This window comes from Narcine bancroftii, chromosome 1 (assembly GCF_036971445.1).
Source record: "Narcine bancroftii isolate sNarBan1 chromosome 1, sNarBan1.hap1, whole genome shotgun sequence".
NCBI lineage: Eukaryota > Metazoa > Chordata > Chondrichthyes > Torpediniformes > Narcinidae > Narcine > Narcine bancroftii.
The window spans coordinates 32,895,806-32,919,221 of record NC_091469.1 but is presented as its reverse complement, the minus strand read 5'-3'; the positions used below and the strand labels follow the sequence as shown (position 1 = coordinate 32,919,221).

At 42.4% G+C, this 23,416-nt stretch overlaps 1 protein-coding gene across 2 annotated transcripts in view; it reads left to right on the top strand.

Annotated features, from left to right (window-relative positions):
• Positions 1-23,416, top strand: part of LOC138757003 (phospholipid-transporting ATPase ABCA1-like) — a 154,152-nt gene that overhangs the window by 54,237 nt on the left and 76,499 nt on the right. For both annotated transcript variants that reach the window (XM_069923574.1, XM_069923563.1), the window contains exons 6-9: positions 5,944-6,065; positions 7,845-8,036; positions 10,035-10,124; positions 22,090-22,327. In XM_069923574.1, coding sequence (XP_069779675.1) covers positions 5,944-6,065; positions 7,845-8,036; positions 10,035-10,124; positions 22,090-22,327 — 642 coding nt within the window. The remainder of the gene's footprint in view (positions 1-5,943; positions 6,066-7,844; positions 8,037-10,034; positions 10,125-22,089; positions 22,328-23,416) is intronic.

Here is a 23,416-nt window from a genome sequence, read left to right as displayed (position 1 = left end):
AAAATCACAATGATGAGCAGTTGGGTTTTGCCTAAGGGTGCTTGTTATTATGAAATGACAGAAGTATGAAGTAAGTTTTAAATTAAAATTATTAGAAATGGTCAAAAAATCCAGCAACTGCTGTTGCAGGAAAATTTGAGATATGAGAAGTTGGTAAGAGATTGGAGAAAGAAAGAAGATAATTTAAGAAAAATACCAAAGAAGCAATGTTAGATGAGAAGAGGACTTCTTCATTGACCAGAGTTGGAAAATCACATTGGAGAATGAGTACATGAACAGAGACAAGATTGCTACATCATCACTTGAAATAAAATAAGAAAATTCACACTGTCGTCTGCAAAGTCACACCCAGAATGCAGTAATGATTTTGAGACTACAGTAGGATGGTTCAACCATTTCATGAACAGGAAAAATCTGGTATTACAACAAAAAACAAAAATTGCTCAGAAACTACCAAAAGATCTTGATCATAAAGTTATACATTTTCACCAGATCTTTGCCTCAGACTATAATAGTGATTTTTGAAGGATTCTAAATGTTTTTTAATAAAAAATTTGTTCTAATATACTGGTAGCATAAAAATTTGTTGTAGTTTTTTGTTTTTCAAGAGTTGACTCATACACTGAATCGTTGATGAGTGGTTGTTTTGAGCTGAATTTAAGGAATAATTTTTGTATCTGGCGTAGAAGTCGACACCCACCCGCCCCCCCCCCCCCCCCCCAATTTTGAGTGAATTTCGAGGGTTTCAAGACTCGACTTGTACGCCAAAATATATGGTCTGTGATCTGTTTTCTTGCTATTACCAGTGCATCTGGATTTGCAAGGACTCTGCTTTGCAAGTGGTGAGATGTTGGAGAAAACTTGCAGGGCTGCTGCTTGTCAGATCATGAAGGACTGTTTTATTCCATCAAAGTAATTTGGCTTCAAATTAACATGGCTCGGTTATCAGGACTGGCTCCATTGCCTGGGCAGGGAACAAAGCTTGCGTGTAACCTGATCGTAGTAAATGTAGGCTGGAGAGCAATGACCGACAGTAACCTCCTCTCTTGTTCACTCACAGCTCAGCTTCAACGAACTAGGCGTGTTGCTCTTTCAATCAGCTGAGTTGTCAAGACTGGGACAGCTGCCAGAAAGCTGCTTCGAGCTGCAGCACAAGGGAAGTGCTTACTGGCTGAGGCAGTCATGTTCAAGCAACAGGCTTTCTTCTCCCACAAAGATTCTTCAGACCAGCACTGCCATGAACTCTTTATGAACACTGATGCAAATATTTTTTTTTAAATTAAATTTCCTTTTCCCTCACTCCATTACTCATTTCTGTCCATCCTGTCAAGCCCACAGATGAGGAAATACCCTCCTCAAAACTCTTCCGCTTAATGTTTTGCTCTTTGCCTTTGAGGTTCTCCATTGAGCCCATCTGTTAATTAAAGTATCTTGGGACCTTGTCTTGATCAATTCTTAGTGCCAACGTTTCTTTTCTCATGCTACCTGGGATTGTTTTCAGCATTAAAGATGCTATCTTCTCTTCCTTAGTACGATTCTCTCCAGGTTGAGGATTATTTGCAAACATTGTTTCTGTGTCTTGTGAAGTGGCTGATCAAATTCTGCCACAGTTGGTGGAGTTTCTGTTGAAGTATGCAAAAGCTCTTGAAGTAAATAGAAGCAGAGAGGTTACTATCGGTCAGTTCACATGCCTGTACAAGTCATTGGCATCCCTCATGCGCATGGTTCATCTGAGACTATGAATATTAATGAGATTCCGTTTGAGTCTAAATGTTAAACACAGTCACAGTGTGAACTAAAGTAACCCCACGGAAGTATTCAGCAAATATACACCATCCTCTTCTGGCCTTCTATCAGAACTTCATGACTTTGCCTTTACTAGTCAGGACTTCTGATACATTGGATAAAACTTGGGAATGCATTTCAGATTGTTCGAACTCTTTATTTAAACCTAGATTCTGCCTGTTCTCTCCAGAGATTGTATCAGATCGCGTGACATCATCTTGAAGAACAGGAAGGGAGATTTTGTGAACACTTTAGTCAATATTAAATGCTGACTTTAAATCAGCTTGTGGGAAGTTGTTGGCTGATGTGGTTCCTGCATTACAACTGTAACTATGCTTCTAAAATGGAAAGGCAGGTTAGCAAATGTTTATTTTCATCAGCTATCAGAATCCAAAGCTAAAGCTTTGTCTAAGTGACTGATAACAATAGGCCAGCATTAAGTTTACTTGTTAAGATCTATAAATGAACGATCTTAATTAAGCATATAAGATTCCAAGAGGTTTTTATTAGGGTAGATAGTGAGATGTCTTCATGTGGGAGAATTGTGAACAAGGTGATGTCGGTGCAAAATAAACGATCAATCATTTTAAACTGAGGTGCCTAAAAAAAATAATCCTCTCAGAGGGCATTGAAACTGATCTAGCACCACCATTGTTGGGGTGGAGAATTCCAATGGACATATTACCTTGGTTTTACACTGTGGTTTACTGTAAATTTTTAAATGGCGTGTGAGCGTGGTGAATTTTGCGATGCCCTGGATGCTTGGGTATCTGATACACTTGACAGAAGACCATCAAAGGCAATTTCTTCTTCTGTAACACCCTTGTCAGTTTGGTTTGTCCAATCAATTGGAAATGTCCCATGAACTGCAGTTTCCTTTAAAAATGCATTGGGTCTGCTCTGTCATGGGAAAATACCCAATGGACCAATGGGCATACAGGTACTTCTCTTCCTACATCCTGTCATCTTATGATTTATGTCTGCCCAATCAAGATATCACATTTTGTGGGCATATAGACTACTCCATTCAGTGCCTTCATTTTCTTGTTATTCACAACTTCAACCTCCGATTCTACCTCTGTTTCACAGCTAATACCCCTACAACTCTTGTTACCCTTCCTGATTAATAATATTAGCCTGCTTAGGTTCCCTCAACTAACTCCCTTGCACCCAAAATTCTACAGCTAAAAGCCATTCCAACTCCATCTTCAAACTCACTCATGATACCATAGTTGTAGGCTTTGTATCAAATAATGATAAGGCATAATATAGAAAGGAGATTAAAAGCAAAGATGCCTGGTGCTAAGATCTTGCTTAACGTCAATAAATTAAAGAGCTTTTTCTAGACATCAGGGGAGGGAGCAGAGGCCACACCCCATCTACATCAAAGGAGCTAAACTAGAAAGAGTAGATGACTTCAAATTCTTGGGTCTAAATATTTTCAGAGACCTGTCCTGGGGAAAAAAAAGCCCACATTGAAGGTATCAACATCTCTACTTTCTTAGAAGTCCCCCTGCCCCTCAATAACTAAAGCATAATTGCTGGATACATCACAGTGTGGTATGGGAACTGTTCTGTTGGAGAAGCAAGTGAATACAGCTCAGAACATAACACAAACTTCCCTTCCTTGCATGGACTCTACATCTCCCTTTGCCTAAGTAAGGCGGCCACCTATTGAAGGGCCCCATCCCATCCCAGGCACACTCTCTCAACCCTCTTCCCATCGGTAGTAAGCTTCAGGAGTATGAAGTTGCACACCAACAGGTTTGAAGACCATTTAACCCTGCACTCATCAGGCTCCCATATGAACCACACCACTGCTATAATGCTGCCCTTGCTATGCCTGAACTGATCTTTTACATTGTAATTCTGCTCTGTGTAACTGTGCTCTTGCCCTTCTACTTTATATGGCTATATGAATGTTAGAAGTGACCTGTTAGACTGCTTGCAGAAGAACCCTTCTGACAGTACTAGGTATAACATGACAAATATTAATTTCAAACATTGTTTCAACCCAGAATATTGAGCACCCTGTCCTGTCACTCTAAAACACTTCTCTGTGCCTCCATAATACCTATTAGATAATATTTGTATGTTGTAACTATGCTCTCAATTTGTGTAGCTATTGTGTTGCATTTTCTACCCCAGCCTGTCACACTTGGCTGCACAATTTCCCCTTCACTGTTTTGTGCTACTGCTTTCTCATTTCCTCATGACTTTTAAACATCCTGTTCTTGCAGCATTCCTACCTCTCTCAGCCTCCTGTTTAGTTTAAAGTCCTGTTTGTAACTCCATTTAAGCAATTTGTGAGGTCACTTGTCTCAGTCGAATACAGGTGAAGACTATTCAAATGTAACAGCTCCCTCTTAATTTTTAACCCCACAATGCTTTGAGCCACGCATTTGTCTCTCTAATCCAATTTATCCTTTGCCAATTTCCATGTTGCCCAAGTAATATTCCAGAGATTATTACCCTTGTGGTTCTGCTTTTCCCTTTTGCCCCAAATTCTTCATAATTCCTCATAAGAACATCCTTCCTGGGCCTACTTCTGTTGTTAATGCCTGGATTGATCCTTCCCTCCCCCCCACCCCTCCCCCCTTCTCTTCCAAGTCCTTCTCCAGACCAAAGATGTCAAGTTCATCACTGGATAGCCAACACAGATTCCAAGACACTGTTTTTGCAGCAGAATGTCTGTTCTGTTATGCTATCCTCTATTACTTTAATGCACACATGTCAAACTCTGGCCCGCGGGCCAAATTTGGCCCATGATATAATTATATTTGGCCTGCAAGATCATTTCAAAAATGTATTAGAGGTGGCCCGCCCTGCAGCGAGAGCCGATGCTGTTTTTTGGTAATGTCACCCCCACCATCCTCCCCCTTCATTGCACATCCTTCCCCACCCCCTAACTATCCCCTCCCCCCTAAAACCACCCCCCTTAAAAGATGGCCAGAATATTCTCAAAAAGGAATCCAGAATGGTAAAGTTCCACAAACCTTCTGCTGGGAATCCTAACAACACCCGGGCATCAGATCCACGGGACGCGGAGGGAGCAAGAGTGTTGCAAGTTGACCGTGCAAACTTTGAGAACGGGGAAAACAAAATTGTAACACGAGAAGTCTGTCGATGTCATCAGCTGGCAAGCCAGTTGGAAGGCTCCCCGCACAACCAGTCACTTCTCCCACCTGTCGAGCGGTGCGGCGGATGGGCGAGCACCTGTGATTTCCTGTCGGCGCGACGGACATGGCAGGCTGCGCACGGCCCCCGCTGTTCTGCAAAGGCTGATCGACAGCCCGCTGGGCCTGAGTGGGTGGGTAAGCAGGGGTGGGCAGAGGGTGTAGGTGAGGAGTAATGGGCAGGGGAAGTTATGGTGGTGCGAGGGGCAGTTAGAGGGAGGGATGAGTAGAAGGAGGGGTGGATAGGGAAAAGATAAAAGGGGAGGGGCAGGGTGAGTAGGGGAGGGGTGATTAGAGGGTGAGAGATGGGTAGAGGGAGGAACAGGTTGAGGGGAGAGCCAGTAGAGGGGCGTGTATAGGATGGGGTGGTAGAGGCAGAGCGAGTGGAGTGGGGTGAGTAGAGGTTGGGTAAAGGACTGGTCAGGTAGAGGGATGGTGGGTCGAGGGTGAATAGAGGCCTAGAGCCTGAGGAGTGAACAGGAAATGCTGAGTCCTGATGCAGGCCAAAATGGACACAGCCTGTGAATGCTGACTACATCTCCACAGGGACCAAATATATTTCCCTCAGGTCAAGCAAAGGGTGAACTTGAGCTACCTACTCCTGACCTGTAACATTATCCTCCTAAAGTTATATCCTAAAGTTTAACATTGCATATGTTGAAAGATGAGAAAACATGCAGATGTGGTTGAAAATTTTCAATAAATATTTAGTTCGGCCCTCGACTTAGTCCAAGTTTTTAATTTTGGCCCTCCGTGAATTTGAGTTTGACACCCCTGCTTTAATGTTTCTCTTTACTCCTCCTCTCCATATTTAAATAGGACCAACTCAAATGGAAACTGTTTGCTTTCAATTGGGAGATGCAAGTTTTCCTTGGGATTTATTATATTTTTCTCTTTGGTATAACAGGGACCTATTTTGATTGTAGGATCAAATCCTGCTCTGATTTATTTGATCACTGACTGTGCCTTATTTTGTGTGCAGACCTCAGGCTCCAGGATTTCTTAATCGACAATGAGACCCTGTCTGAATTTTTGTACGAAAACATGTTGTTCAATCGTTCCACGGTGGATAAGATCCTGGATGCTGATGTAAATTTTGGAAAGGTAAAAAGATGTCAGAAGTTCAAAGTAATAATCTTAACAACAACGCCCAATCTTGGGTATTGACAACCGTTTATAAGACTGCATGCACTGACTAATAGCTTTATCTGCTGTAAATTCCCATGTTCATTCTATACCACCAATATAGCAGGGTCGAGTATTAACATCTGCTCATGTGGGCAATTGTAAAAAAAAAAAACTGCCCATGTACATTTCTCGTACAGTAATTAATGTTGTGCTTCTGCTCCGGTATATCCAATTCATAAAAAGCAGAACAAGTTCAATCCAGCTATTTGTCACAGGTCACATGGTCTCATCCCCTCTGTTCAGGTTACAGTTTCAAGGTTTTGGAGTGGAATTCAAACCTATAAACTTCTATCTTGAGCTATCTGCTGAGGGGAAAATTAGGAAATTCTGCTTGAATCAAACATTTCACAAATAGTGATCAACACCAGTGAAGCCAACCATTTTACAAGACAGTGCTTCAGTAATTCAATGTGCACCTTATGTGGGAGCACACAATAAGCAATTGCAGGTGCACAATCCTTTATCCAGAGTTCTAAAATCCGGCAAGTGGGGAGAGAGAAGGCACCGCAAGTCGGGCGGGCGAGGGCGAGAGACTGGCAGCGCGAGTCGGGCGGGCGAGGGCGAGAGACTGGCAGCGCGAGGCGGGCGAGGGTGAGAGACTGGCAGCGTGAGTCAGGCGGGTGAGGGCGAGAGACTGGCAGCGCGAGGCGGGCGAGGGTGAGAGACTGGCAGCGTGAGTCAGGCGGGTGAGGGCGAGAGACTGGCAGCGCGAGTCAGGCGGGCGAGGGTGAGAGACTGGCAGCGCGAGTCAGGTGGGTGAGGGCGAGAGATCGGCAGTGCGAGTCGGGTGGGGGGGAAGGTGGCAGTGCAACTGGAAGCGGGTGGGGGTGGATACGACAACATAATTCGGGTGGGCTTAAATCTGGCTTTCCGAAATGTGGGAAAAATCCAAAATTTGGAACACTGTCCCCCAAGGGTTCCAGATAAAGGATTGTGTACCTGTACTGAAACAGAGAGCAAAATCTTTGATTAAAATTCTGAAACTTGTAATCACCCTGTGTGTAGCATTAATTAATTTCAGCATTTATACAACTGTGGGAAAAGATGTATATGTATAAGGTACTATCATTTAATGAATGAGGAATGATTCTTTGGTTGCAGAACTTGTTGGATTAGCTTGAATAATTTGGACACCTTCTAAAACAACTTGAAGGTTGTAATATAATATCAAGGCTAAAGTAGCATTTTTAACCCTGCTCTAATTTTATACTATCAGTTTAGACCACGAGGTCATAATGACCTTGCAACTTGCATGTGGTAGTATATAATTCATATAATCATTATTTTTTAACTCGGATAATATGTTTCATGAGTGATATTATTTGGACTTGGATTGTATAAGACTAAATTGTTCATTATAATGTTACTGCAATCAGTTTCAATTTCATAGCAGATGTTTTTACATATCAGTTTGATCTTCATGGCTGCAGAAAATTATCCATTAGAATGTTAGACTGAAAAGGGTAAATAGGGTGGCACTACAGATCATTCGAGATCTAATTTGAGCTATGGATCAGGCTCGGAACTCTGACCTGTTGTATCCTAAATACATTCAACACCTTGACATTCACTTTGGTACAATTGACTTTATCACATGGAGTACTACTCATAGTGATAGTAAATGCACTGTAGAGACATGAAACACAAGCTTCCTGTGTTTCATGGAAATATTAAGCATGGTGTCATTTATTTCAGGTCATTACAGTTGGGCAAGGGTTACAGCTGAAAGACCTTTGCAATGACATGAAACTGGATGATTTTGTAATCATTGGTGATCCCACTACAGCCACTCGCACTCAATCTCTCATTTGTACTCTGTCCGAGGAGAGGCTGAGAAAAGTCGAAAGGATATTTTTTTCCAACCTGGATATCTTAAAGTTAACTAAAGTAAGTGATGAAATCTATAACTCAGAATATGAACCAAAATGCTACGCATTTCAACTTTTTGTGATAAGACAGTTGAGATTGGAGATCAGCCTGGGATTAATACCTGAGCTACATTTACCCTTGCTGATGCCAGCGAAAGGATGAGAAAATGTACAGAAACTGAATTTTATTTCAGCAGCCATTTCTTGATGATGAACGCTGTCTGTCTAGAGTAAGGACTACTTAAAAAATAAATAAATAAATAGATATATAAATAAATAGATTGATAAATACATTTTTTATATATATATACTGTTCCATAGGCAAATGTTGGCCCTCGTGATTGATTGCTGACATGACTGCCCACAACTTGCTTCCCCCACGTGGATCATGCATAGACAAAAGAAACATTCGCACATGACAAAGTGATGAAATGAGTTAAAGTGTTTGTCATTTACATAAATATAAATACACAGACTCACTGAAAGTCTCACTTGCTGTAGCTACTTGAGAAATCAAAGTTTATTGTTATGAACATGCCTCAAAATTTATTGTTTTTGCAGCGGAATTACAGTGCAAATATTGCTATAAATTATATTTAAAATAAATTACTGCAAAAGAAGAATAAGTAAGGTAGTGTCTGTGGTTCATTGTCCATTAACAAATCTGGTAGCAGAGGGGAAGAAGCTGTTTTTTTCTATTGCTGGGTGTTCCTATTCAGGTTCCTGTAACTCTGATCCGATGGTTGTAGTGTGTAGCCTGAATGGTGGGGGGGGGGGTCCTTAACAAAAGTGGCTGCTTTCTTAAGACACTGCCTTAAAATTTCAACAATAATTGTATACATTAAATCATCACAATGTTATAAAAAAGGCAAATCGCTAAATGTTCACAGTGGTAGTCAATGCAAGGAAAAAGTGAAGTTTCAGCATTGAAGACTGATCCTTTTGGTGTTCCTGGAATAGTTTCTGTATAGGCATAGAGTAGCAAGGGGTGGCTCAAGAGCCTGAGAGCTGATGAAAAGAAACTAATTTTGACCCTACACTGCTGATCTTCCAGTGTCTGCACTTTTTGCCTGAATGTAGCAGTGAGAAGAGGTTTAAACTTGTGGGTCCAAGATGATGTTGGCTGCTTTCTTGAGGCAGTACCTCATATGAGCGTCTTCATTGATGGAAAGGCAATGCATATGATGGCAGTGGCTCAGTGGATAATTTCAGTTCCTTAAGTATAAAACTAAAACAACACGGAAAAGCTGCAATGTCAGAGGTGCTGCACTTTGGACAAGGCATCCGAGATCCCACAGAGGTATTCTGAAGGAGGCAATAGATGTTCTCTACTGTTTCCACCAGACCAATGAATGCATGGGTGGTGGATGGAGAGCATATGTTTTGAGGTGAATGGAGTCAATATTAAGAGAGGAAGCCAATCAAGAGAGTGTTTCTATGGATGCCTAAGTAGGAAGGAGACAGCCAAGTTGGGTGTTGAACCTTTAGAGGACAGAACTGGAAAATTTGTAACAGGAGGCAAAGAAATAGCAGCTATGTTAAATCGATCCTCACCATGAAAGGACCTGCAACTATCACTAAGATTATACGTGGGTTAATTTCAAATAATTGTAAAAAAATTCCAATTACAAGGAATAAAAATATTAGAGAAATTCATGGGGATAAAGATGGACAAATCATCAGGACCACACACTCAAGATTTAAATGTGGTTAAAGGGATAGTAGATGCATTGGTTGAATTATTTTCTAAAGACCAAGTATTTAACTGAGTAATTTGGGGTTGTGGGGAGCTGGCACAGAAGAGGAGTTGAGGTCAGCATAGATTTGCTACACTCTTATTCAATTGTAGGACAGGCTTGAGGGTTCTGTTTGCCCACTTTTGCTCCCACTTTTATGTGTTTTTCTGATGAACTAATAAATACTGAATGTTAAGGAGGGCAGTCTGATCTCTATCCCATGGATATTGGTCATTAACTGTGAGTGTTTGTTTTATTATTGTCCTGTCTCTCATTTACAGAAGGGAATGACTGTTGATCCTCTTGCAACATTAGAAGTAGTTAATGCCATGGACGCGGTGCTTCAAAATCTTTTGATCCTCACCAAAGAGGTATGATGACCGATCAGATGAAATGGCCATTGGGATTGGTATTCAATGACGATCAGTGTTAATTCTTGCTGTTCCTTTAGCATAGAGGCATGCATGGCTTCCTGGTTCCTCTGCTAAAATGTTCTTGTGTGACAGAGTTAGTCAGCTGGCTTCATGGCCTCCTGTGCCTTAGATACTTGATGTTTCTCTTAATTTTGGGGTAAGTGTCTGAAACAATTAAGGTGAGGATGATGCTTTCTATGTTTTGATTCCAGATGTGAATGTCAAACAGTTCAGTGGTGGAGTCTGTCACAGAGATCCAGAGCACCTTGTGTCAGAAATAAAACTTCTCACACATGAGTCTCTTTAAAACTGATGACACGACAAGCTTTATTTACAAGTCTGCAGAGTTGGACTCAACTGGCTTCTCACCAGTTAAGCCCCGATACATACAGTGCATTGATTTTTATACCCTTGTTGTTTGCCCTTCCCCTTCTTATTAATACTGTTTTAATTGGTTAGTATTGCAAAAGCATTCTAAGTACAACTGCATTTTTAATTATCACGTTCGTTACGTACGCTGCGAACTCTACATACACTAAATTCTGTTTCTCGCCCTTCTTATCAATCTTTTGTCTCCTGCATGTCTCTCACTATGACCATGAAAAGATATGTTTAAAAAAAAAAACATATCCAGCTGAACTTTTTGTCCTTGGCTGCTAGTAAGCTCCCTGTCCGTTCTGGCTTCCCTTTTTATGATTAATCATCACATTTTAACTTAAGCCATTTTAACCTAAATTCTCTATATATAACAATCCACCCCTTTCTCTCTTTAAAATGTGTGTATGCAAAACCAGAGTCCATCAGGGCAAGGTGGGCCTGAGTCACCCTTCCAACCGTTAAGAGGGAAAGGAGTGGTATTAGGAATCTGTATATAATGACCCATATTATTTCCTTCTTTTTCCACACAAGGGGTATATGGATGTTGGGTGGTATTTTCTGCCCAGCATTTCTCAGGAACTGAGGTATGGGAAATAAAATTACCCTCCTTTCTTCCCCAAATGTGGTCCTGAAACAGGACCACTGTGTCTCTGCATTTCTTACATTTCACACCTGATAAAGACATAGGCAAACTAAGAAAAATCAAAGAACATAACAATAACATTGTGAATCAAGTCTTTCTGCGAAATCGCAAGGTAAGAGGTTTTTCTCCAGGAACACAAGTCCAATCTGAGTTCGTATCAGAGTCCTGAGGCGCCTCTACAGGTCCCTTAAATCTGGATGCGTGCGTCCACCCCTTCTCTCTTGTTCGTGCTGCAGCCTCTGTAGTTAAGAGAACTTGGTATGGACCTTCCCACTGGGGCTGGAGTTTTTCAGTTTTCCAGGTCTTGATGAGAATCCAGTCTCCTGGTTCCACTTTGTGTAAAGAAAAGTCTAGAGGCGGTGTTTGTGCCAATAGTCCTCTCTTTCGTAAATCTGTAAGAGAGCGTGACAGTGCCTGTAAATAGTTCCTAACAAATATATCCCCTTCCCCCAAGGTGGGACACCCCTCAACTGTACTCCAGAAGGGAAGTCCAAACATCATTTCATAAGGGGACAACCCTACATCTTTTCGTGGGGCAGTACGAATTCTCAATAAAGCCAGGGGCAGACACTTTATCCAAGGCATTTTAGTTTCCACCATTAATTTTGTCAATTGCATTTTTAGGGTTCCATTCATACGTTCAACCCTCCCTGAGCTTTGTGGATGCCAAGGGGTATGCAATTTCCAAGAGACCTGTAATGCATTACAAATCAATTGCTGGATTTTTGAACAAAAATGTGGACCCCTGTCTGAGTCTATAGAATCCATTATACCATATCTGGGGATTATCTGCTCTAGGAGGAGGCGAGCTACTGTAGAGGCTGTAGCATTTACTGTTGGGAAGGCTTCCACCCATCGGGTAAAGTGATCTATTACCACCAACAGATACTTCCATCTTTGGACTTGAGGTAACTCTGTGAAGTCGATCTGGATACTTTGAAAAGGGCGTATGGCTAATGGTTGACCTCCCATGGTCCCTGTCCTCATCACCTTTTTATTAATTTTTGTGCATAGGTGACAGTTCTGCACCTCCTGTTGGGCCAAGGAGTAGATTCCCTTACACACATATTCTCGAAGCACTGTGTCACATAAGGCTTGGGTGCCCCAGTGGCTCTGATGATGCAGGTGTTTTAAAATATTGTGAGTTATTTCTTTATTTAGAACCATTCTTCCATCTGGTGTCTTCCATGTTCCATCAGGCAGCTGGCTTGCGCCCAGCTGAGCCATGTCCTTTTCTTCCTTAGCAGTGAAAATGGGAGCCTTCTTTATGCCTTGCCTTATTGGGATTAAGGTCAGCAAACGGACTTCTCGTTGCATGGCTGCCCTTTTGGCTTCTTCATCAGCCAGTCTGTTTCCAATTGCTGTCGGGGTATCTCCCCTCTGATGACCTGGTATGTAGACCACTGCTATTTCCTGGGGTAATGTCAAGGCTTCTAAAGTCAGAGTAATCATCTGTTCGTGTGCCAATTCCTTTCCTCTTGATGTAATTAGACCACGCTCCTTCCAGATCTTACCAAAGGTATACACTACCCCGTATGCGTATTTGGAATCAGTGTAAATCGTTCCAGTTTTCTCTGCCAGTATTCTGAGGGCTCTCTGCAAGGCATATAGTTCACAGAACTGTGCTGACCAGCTTCCGGGTAGTCTCGTGGATTCTACTACTTTCCAAGTATTTCCTTCTATTATAGCATACCCACTTCTTCTCATTCCGTCAACACATCTGGCGGAGCCGTCAATGTAGAATTCATATCCTTCTCCCAGAGGAGTATCGCAAAGATCTTCTCGGGTCTTGGTCTGAAGATCCGTCAACTCGACACAGTCGTGCTCCACCTCTCTCTCTGTTTCACTGCCGTATAAAAACTGAGCTGGGTTGCAGCTATTAATCTTTGCAAACTGTAGATCTTCTCCTACCATTAAAATGGTTTCATACTTTAATATGCGAGAATCAGTCAGCCATCGATGGGCAGTTTGTGTTAATAAAACACTCACAGAATGGGAGGTGTACACAGTCATCTTTCCTCCAAAAGTAAGTTTACGTGCTTCCTCTACCAACAGAGCAGCAGCCGCTACTCCCTGGATACATGTCGGCCATCCGCGAGACACTGGGTCCATCATTTTGGAAAGGAAAGCCACTGGGTGTCGCTGACCGCCTTTTTCCTGTGTTAAAACTCCCACAGCTGTTCCTTGGTTATGAGTGACAAATAGCTGGAAGGGCTGTTTTAAAGAGGGCAGAGTGAGTACCGGGGCTCGTGTCAGGCGATGCTTCAAGTCCTCAAACCATCCCTCCTCCTCCTGGGTCCATTTCAATGGATATTCATTTTCATTTGTCAGTTTTTCATACATAAACTTCACCAACGCTGAGTAGTCCTCTATCCATAACCTACAGTAACCTAAGGGTCCCAGGAATTGTCTTATTTCCTTCTTATTACGGGGTAACGGCATTCTAGTGATTCCCGCAATCCGTTCAGGGGTAATCCGTTTCTGTCCTTTACTTATCTGGTGTCCCAGATATACCACAGTTCTCTCAACGAACTGTAACTTGTTCCTGGACACCCGTAGACCCTTTTTCCCCAGATAATTCAAGAGTCTAATTGTATCTCCCCTCATTTCTTGTTCCTTGGGTCCTGATAATAGTAAATCGTCCACATACTGCATTAGTTGGGAATCATCAGATTGTGGATAGTCCGCCAGGATTTGTTCTAGCATTTGTCCAAACAGGTTCGGAGATTCAGTGAACCCTTGGGGCAATACAGTCCACCGAAGCTGTCTCCGTCTACCTGTCCATGGATTTTCCCATTCAAACGCGAACATATCTCTACTTTCCTCTTCTAATGGACACGTCCAGAAGGCATCCTTCAAGTCGATAACACTAAACCACTCATGGTCTGGGGGAATCCGACTCATAATAGTATAGGGATTAGGCACCACTGGGTGGCGGGTCTGAACAATAGCATTCAAACTTCTTAGATCCTGAACTAGGCGATAGGATCCATCTGACTTTTTCACTGGGAGTATAGGGGTGTTATAAGGTGACATGCATTCTTCTAATAGTCCGTCTCGTATTAGAGTCTCAATTACCGGCTGTAGCCCTTTTCTCCCTTCCAAAGAAATAGGATACTGACGTTTCCTTACCGGCTGATGACCTGGTATTAATGTGACATGTAAAGGTGGGATGTCCAGACCTCCTCGATTTCCCTCCTTATACCAGACTCTCTCATCAATCTGCCGTTCATCCTCTTCCTTTAGAGCACAGAGGTGGACTCGCACTTCTCCGTCCACAGGGAGAGCACCCAAATTTAGGAGAGCCTGTAAGTCCCTTCCTAGGAGGTTAAATCCAGCCGACGGTAACAACAAGAGGTCTTGTACCCCTTCTCTTTCTTCCAGTTTCACTGTTATTTGGGGAATTATTGATACCATTCTGGGAGCCCCTTCTATCCCAGAAATTTTCAAATTACTTTTTACAGGTTCAGTCCCGATTGGCACAGTTATTACACTACTTCGTTCCGCTCCTGTGTCCACCATAAACACCACCTCTTCTCCCTTGGGACCAATTTTTAGTTTTACCAGGGGTTCCCTCTTATACTTGGTCCCTAACATTTGGAACCCCTGACCCCCCTAATCTTCTTCCATAAGTTCGAGGGCACGCAATTCCCTCTTGTATCGGGGGCATTCCCTCTTAAAGTGTCCTTCCTCATTGCAGTAATAGCACTTAACGAACCTCCGGGGTCTTCCCTCTCTTGGATATCTTGGATTGTTTAGAGGAAGGTTTTGTTTTCTTTCCCCTCTGGATTCGGCATTCATCTGTCGGATAGTCTGTACCATAACCTTTGTCGCCCTCTTTTGATCTTCTTCTTCTCTCTGCACATATACTTCTTGCGCCTTTTTTAACAGGTCGCTTAGGGGTTTTTCGCTCCAGTCCTCCTCCTTTTCTAGTTTCTTTCTAATGTCCTGCCATGATTTGGAAACAAATTCAATTCGAATAAGCTGTTCACCCATTGGTGTACTAGGGTCCACGCCCGCATACTGTTGGACATTCTTTCTCACCCTCTCCAAAAAATCAGTAGGGGACTCGTCTTTCCCCTGGTGGTTCCCAAATGCCTTGGTGAAATTGTGACCCTTTGGCACAGCCTCCCGTATCCCTTTAATTGTCCACTCTCTATATTGTCTCATACTTGTCAATCCCTCGGGTGTTCGTTTGTCCCACCTGGGTTCATTTAAGGGATATTTTTGTTCATGGGGTCTGGGGTCCCCAGGTTGTTCATATTCCCACATGAGGAGGGCAGCCCGTCGAATCATCTGCCTCTCCTGGGGTGAGAATAATGTTCCCATTATTGCCTGCATCTCTTCCCACGTATATGTGTTTGGTCCCAGGAATTGGTCGAGCTGTTCGGCCAGTCCTATAGGATCTTCCAATAACTTTTTCATTTCTTTCTTAAATCCCCGCACCTCTGTACTAGTTAGGGGAACATTCACATATCCCGTTTCCCCTCCCGGTCCTCCCATAGGAACTTCCCTCAGGGGATTTAGGCTTATTGAAAACTTTGATGGTCCTGGACCAGTCTGGGATCTTGTCCAGGGTCGGTTTACCGGTGGAAGTTTAGGGTCCGACTCTCTTAATTCATTCTTTTTTTCCCGGCCCCTTTCGGGGCAATCAGATTCATCACCTTTCCCCTCCGGTAATGAGCTTTCCTCGGGTGCAGTAGGCACCGGAGGAATATAAGGAGGGGGAAGGTTGTCCAGAGGTTCCCACTTCTTTTCTCCCGCTACCCTCAATTTAAAACATTTTGTTAAGGATCCTGGCCAGGGAACCCAACAAAATGCATATGCTGACTCTTCTTGATTCACCTTTGGTCTCGAATTTACATATATGTTTAATGCTTGTCTAACCCAATCCTCATCAGATCCAAATTTCGGCCACCAGACCGAGGAACCTTTAATAGGTTGTTTCGACCAAAGGAGACAATATTGAACCATCTTTTTCTTGTTTTTGTCTCGATATCTTTTACTATCCCAATTTTCAAACATTCTCCCCAAAGGGCTGTCAAGGGGAACTCCCAGGAATTGTCCTGAATTTTCAGACGAGCCCTTAGATTTTGATCCTCCCATTTTCCCACCTAGATCCGTTTATCGTTGCTGAGGACCCTCTCATTCTGGACCCTACTCCCTTCTTCTCAGACGCCTCGTCGGAGGTACTGTCCCTCCTTCGGTTACCGCTGAGGTTTCCCTGGGGTCGACCCCTCTCTTCTCGGCACTTCGTCGGAGGTGCTGTCCCTCCTTCGGTTACCGCCGAGGTTTCCCTGGGGTCTATCCTAGAGTCCCACGACAGGGTCCTCACGCCACGACAAAAGCTCTATACCTGATCTATTACGTTAGGTTTTTTTTATCCTAACAGGTGTATCCCGTTACACCTGTTACCCAATCCCCACACCACAATCGTAAGTCGTCACTTACCGGTGTCTTCTCGGGGATTGAACCGTCACCCTTCTCCTCTCCGTCTTGTCGTGTCACCTTGTCCGGATACCACTCGCTCAAGCCGCCCGAAGCGACGAGCAAGGGACTAGGAGCCGCTGAACTCAGCGGGGTGCACCACCTCCGATGTCCCTCTTCTCGCCTCCCCTCACGGCCGGAGTGTAGATCCCGGACGAGCCCCCATTTGTCAGAAATAAAACTTCTCACACATGAGTCTCTTTAAAACTGATGACACGACAAGCTTTATTTACAAGTCTGCAGAGTTGGACTCAACTGGCTTCTCACCAGTTAAGCCCCGATACATACAGTGCATTGATTTTTATACCCTTGTTGTTTGCCCTTCCCCTTCTTATTAATACTGTTTTAATTGGTTAGTATTGCAAAAGCATTCTAAGTACAACTGCATTTTTAATTATCACGTTCGTTACGTACGCTGCGAACTCTACATACACTAAATTCTGTTTCTCACCCTTCTTATCAATCTTTTGTCTCCTGCATGTCTCTCACTATGACCATGAAAAGATATGTTTAAAAAAAAACATATCCAGCTGAACTTTTTGTCCTTGGCTGCTAGTAAGCTCCCTGTCCGTTCTGGCTTCCCTTTTTATGATTAATCATCACATTTTAACTTAAGCCATTTTAACCTAAATTCTCTATATATAACACCTTGTGCATGGTCCTCAAACAATAGTTTGACCATCATAAGAAAGCAAACCTTACTGCCTGGTGCTTCCCATTCCCACATTCCTATGTTTATCAGTAAGAATGCCAGTTTGAAGCCACACTATTTGCAGCTCTGCATCGTTGATGTATGCTTTGGGAAATTCATTTCTAATATAAGTAAGAAATGTTAGAAATATTCATTGTCGATTAACCACGGAAAGAGAAACAGAAGTAATGTTTCTGGACTGGGTGCATGTGGATCCTTTGCAGATTGTTTTTCTCATAGTTTAAACTAGATCTAGCCTGAAGGGCAAAATACAATATTGGAAAGCAATGAGCTAAATATCCGGCTTCCTTAAAAACAGGCAGTTTATCCACTGTCAGTGAACTAACTGATATTGCTGTGTATAAAGGTCAAACCTATGCAACTCTGCAGCAATATTACGAAAGCTATTTCAACCTGACACGGCCAACAGGAAACTGATAGAAGAGGCAGGTCATTCATTTTGTGGGATTCTAACCCAATCTATGGCTTAAAAAAATACCCCTGATGTACCATTTATTTTGGTACTGGTGCCATATCAAATGAACCCATCCATGAAGCTTGGGGTGCAGGCAGATAGTTTCTGTCTTCCTGGCTTATAACCAGTGCAATTTGGAAGTGGAAAACAAAACATTTTTACCAAATGCCAAGGCTGTAGTGAGTTGTGATTGTTTGTCTGATATTGTTGTTGTCTCCCTGGAGTTGCATACAATATAGTTCATGCATTTATTCTTCACTGAGAAATATGTAAGTGCCTTCAGAAGGCAATCTGCCACAGGCGCACTTAGCATAGAACTGACAACCCCACAATGTCATTTGGCCGTATTTATGTTCCAAGCAAGCTGGATATCTCTAGTGGAAATCAGATGATGATCAATTTGGAAGAGGGGAGTCAAAGACCCAAATTATTGAATGAACCATGGAACACTGCAGCACAGAAATAGGCCTTTCGGCCCATCTAGTTTGTGCCAAATGTTTTTTTTCTTTCTGCAGATGCTGGCTGACCTGAGATTTTCCAGCATTTTTGGTCTTGTTTCAGAAAAGCAAGCCATTTGTCCTTCTGGTCCATGCTGTGTTGATGTTGCCTACTTGTGGCATCCAAGCCCCTTTATCTCACCTTGCTTGATTCCCTTTCTATTCTTTGCTGCAAGAAACTGCAAAGACAGCTTATGGTGGAACTACTTAAATATGGAAAGAAATCCAAAACGTTGGCTCTGTTCCTCTCTCTTTGGACTCTGCTTGACTTGTGGACTGCCCCTGGTGCATGTCTTTTTTTTTAATTATTATTTTAGCTTCCTATTCTGTTGTCCTTTCAAAGTTTCCCTGACAAAAGGCCAACATGGCCTGTTTCCGCTCCGTAAATGGTTATATGGTTATGGTTAAACCCATACTGTTCTTCTCAAACACAAATTGGGGTGGAGACTTCCATGTGGCCAGACTGTCACAGTGAAGATGTTACTCCTGAATTCTCTTAGTGGTTTTGTTAGTGATTGCCTTACAGTGATAACCCTGTGTACAGAAACATCTTTGCTGGGTCTACTAAAAATAAATATCTTTTATTGTCCTTAAGGCTGTACTCAAGTAACTACTCAGTTTTTTTTCTGTTCAGTTGTGGAGGTTTCTTGTTGCTCTTTACCTGCTCTGTATTGGCACACTGCCTGCATGTTCTGGCATGTTACTGTGATGCTTTATTCGATCATGTCTGCAGTTTCTCTTTGTTTGATTGTTTGTAATATGTATAGTGGCCATTATCCCAGAAACTCCCCTCCTTTGAACACAAGATTTATGAATTATGCATACAAATTGGGTAGGAGCCTTCTGTTGAATGAACTTTAATAACCCCGCTGTGCCTGAGAGTCTGTCAAAACACCCATGGTTACTTGTTTCAGATTTTGGAGTGTGGTTACACATCCTTTTCTTGTTGGTCCATGTCACTGAAAAGAAAAAAAATTAAAAGCAAATAGATTAGCTTTAAAAAACATACATACACCACCCCCCCTCCCCCGCCCCCAGCCCTGTAAAGCACAAGTCTAGATAAGTGGAAGTCAGCATATGGGCGTGCTGTGGAGTCCAGTTACAGTGCACATTTCATGTTACACCACTTTGACTTGCCTTTGTCTGTTAAAAAAAATAATTGAAGCCATACGAGACCAAAGTAGCTGACGTGGCCAAGTTTTCCCAGAACATACTGTCATGGAGAACTTGTATTTCATTTGGATTTCTGCCAGCTGGCTAGTTAACCGTTTCTTGCATTGACTATTGGACTAAAAGACATGTGCTGTTGTTAACCAAAGTAGAAAAAGCTGGACATATCAGCAGGTTGGGTAGCAACTGTTGTGACACAAGCAAAGTAAAAGTTTCTTCAATAAAGGGCCATGACCTGAAATGTTGACTGACTGTTTCTCCCCATGAATGCTGTCTGACCAGCTGAGATACTCCAGCTTCTCATTTTTTAATGATTCTAACTTGAGATTTGTGTCTCTTTCGTTCCACTCACACCTTTCTCTGATATTTTTTTCTGAGCTACAAAATCCTGGTTTTATTTCTGGTTTCCAACAACTGCAGTGCTTTATTTTTTTCTGATGTGTAATTGTTAGCTCTAGAAGATATTTTAATAAGCAGTTATTTATTGTGTTCCAAAACAATAATTGCATAGTTTGTATGTGGATGTATTTGTAGTAAAGCCAGAGAACTAATGATGACGGTACTTCATGTTTGGAAAGATTTATTGGGTGACTACATCATTGCAGCTTGCATTTCAGAAGATTCTGATTTTAATGTTTTATTTGTATCACCTGGAATAATGGGATAAGAATAATTCATTCAAAAGACAAGGGAAGGGTATTTATTGTTCACTCACTCACAGTGGCAATTAGCTCATGACAACAATGAAATGAATGAGTTAATGCAGTTAAGTCAAACATGCACTGCATTAGAAGACGTGGTATCAATCCTATTCCAGGCACTTGAATACATAGACTTAGGCTGGAGCTTGTTTCCCTACTGAGTGAATTATAGAATTATACAACATGCATAAAGGCCTCTCAGCCAATCCAGTCCATTTCAACCATCAAGCCACTTGCACTAATCCTACACTAATAACACATGATTTTCTCCCACAATCACATTAGTCTCCCACTGATTCTACCATTCACCAACAATTTGCAGTTAACCTACTGATCGTCACAACTCTGGAATGCAGAAAGAATCTGAAGAAATGTGCAAACTCTTAAACTGAGGCCCAGTCTGCCTCTCAGGCAGGTAAAAAATATTCCTATGGCGTAGTTTTGATGAACGACAAGGAGTTCTCACCAACCTCCTGACCCACATTGCCCTCATCCAACAGTAACCTGGGAATCAAGCTATTCATGAGAGCTTGCTGGGTGCAAATTGCCCACCATGTTTCAAAAATTAAAACCGTGATGCCCTTCCCAATACCTATATCGTACTTTTGACAGCACAAGAAGACTATGTAATAAATAGAGCATACAGCAGATTAGGAGCAGGAAAAAAACATTTCACCCTGCTCTGCTTGTCAATGAGATAGATCATGGCTGATCTGATGGTTGCTTTTTAAACACAAAGACTGAAGGAACTCAGTAGGCCTTGCTGTGTCCATAAGAGGTAAAGATCTATTATCAACATTTGAGCATGAGGCCTTTTTCAAGGTCACTCTGATTGTTGCTTCAACTCCATTCACTCATTCAACCATTGACCTTTCAACCTTTGACTTATCAAGAATCTATCTATCAGAGCTTTAAAAAATGTCAAGAGAAGCTCTATCATTGGTAGTCTAAACAGAATTACAGAGCATTAACAAGGTCCTGATAATCATGTAAATTATATCCCAGAGTACCTGACCTTGCTTTGGACCATATCTCCACTAAATATTGGGGGAACATGTTATAACTCTGCCTCTAATTTTGGTTCGTTTTATACAATACACTATTTGAAATGTTTGGAAATACCTCAAGTCCATCCATGACATGGAACTTTGTAGGTTGCTATTACCAAGTGTGATGTGAAGGGAGGAATGCTAATAAATAGAGCAACATTGGAAGCCATTGTCAAAGGTGAATGTTCAATATCATCTGTTGTTCTTTACCAAATAAATATTGATATGTGTATTCCTGATACCCACATTAGGAACTGCTGCACCAGTACTAAGGTGTCACTTCAAGAACCACATGCATAAATTCACATTCTTTGTTCAATTTCATTGAAAACTTGCTTTGCTCTATCTGTTATCTCTTCCAACCCAAAAACTTCCTATCAAAACTTTCAGGACTCGCTGTGCTTTCCCACAGTTCCTTCATCCCAGACCTTGTTGCTCACGTCTTTAGCCACTTTAGGCATACAAGTTGGATTTCCCCTCTAAACTTCTCTGCTGACTGGTCTTTTAAGGCACCCCTTTAAAAAAAAAAAAAAAAAAAATTATGGAATTGGACTGAATCCTCAGACACAGAAGCTAAGGGAGGTTTTTGTGTTATCCACAACTTCTGAAATTCGAGGTCTGTCGTATGCACTGCTCGATTATGTATTAAGTCCACGGTTACATTTCGCAGCACCTGGAGTTTGAAGTAATCTTGTTCCACTAGTGGTTTACTGGAGGTTATTTCCAGAGTAAAACTAATATTTTGTCCAGTTAAGAGGAGGGGATGGTACCAGCTAAGCCCCTTGAGTTCGCAGAGCTCTAAACTTTGTTCCATCTCATTGATTTTGTGCAGCTGACTGATGTTAAGAGTTTGAGCGACATGAGAAAAGAGGTGATGCTCCTTACCAATGATAGCTTGGCAGGATCACCACAAGAGCTGTACCAAGTCGTGTTGAGGATTGTGTGTGGCCACCCAGAAGGTGGGGGCTTAAAAATTAAATCCATGAATTGGTATGAGGACAACAACTACAAATACCTTTTGGGCAGAAATAGTTCAGATGAAGAATCCTCGTACTATGACAACTCAACAAGTGAGTATCTGCTATAAGTTTTCATGAATAATTTAAATGAGAGACCAGTGAAGTAGAGGAGAAATGACTTTTAAATATCCAGGAATTACTCAGTCAGGGGAGCAACTCTGGATGAAAAGTCATGGGGTTATAAAATCAAGGCTATTGGTGCATTGTCTGATGTTTTAAACATGTTCTTTTATGTACTCCTCCCCCCACTATTTTATTCTGGCTCCTGCCAGCCTTTTGTTCATCCATTAATGAAAATAGCACCTTTGGAAGACTACACAAAAGAGTCTGGAAAAACAACCAACTGAAAAACCTCACAAAGATAAGCGTATACAGAGCCGTGGTCATACCCACACTCCTGTTCGGCTCCGAATCATGGGTCATCTACCGGCACCACCTACGGCTCCTAGAACGCTTCCACCAGCGTTGTCTCCGCTCCATCCTCAACATCCATTGGAGCGCTTACACCCCTAACGTCGAAGTACTCGAGATGGCAGAGGTCGACAGCATCGAGTCCACGCTGCTGAAGATCCAGCTGCGCTGGATGGGTCACGTCTCCAGAATGGAGGACCATCGCCTTCCCAAGATCGTGTTATATGGCGAGCTCTCCACTGGCCACCGTGACAGAGGTGCACCAAAGAAAAGGTACAAGGACTGCCTAAAGAAATCTCTTGGTGCCTGCCACATTGACCACCGCCAGTGGGCTGATATCGCCTCAAACCGTGCATCTTGGCGCCTCACAGTTTGGCGGGCAGCAACCTCCTTTGAAGAAGACCGCAGAGCCCACCTCACTGACAAAAGACAAAGGAGGAAAAACCCAACACCCAACCCCAACCAACCAATTTTCCCCTGCAACCGCTGCAATCGTGTCTGCCTGTCCCGCATCGGACTTGTCAGCCACAAACGAGCCTGCAGCTGACGTGGACTTTTTACCCCCTCCATAAATCTTCATCCGCGAAGCCAAGCCAAAGAAAGAATGAAGGACTCTGGCCTGAAACCTATCTTTATCTCTGCTTCATAAAGAACGCTACGTGACATGCTGAGTTTCTCCAGCATTTGTATGTAAACTACAATCTGCAGAATTTTCTTGTTTAACATTTT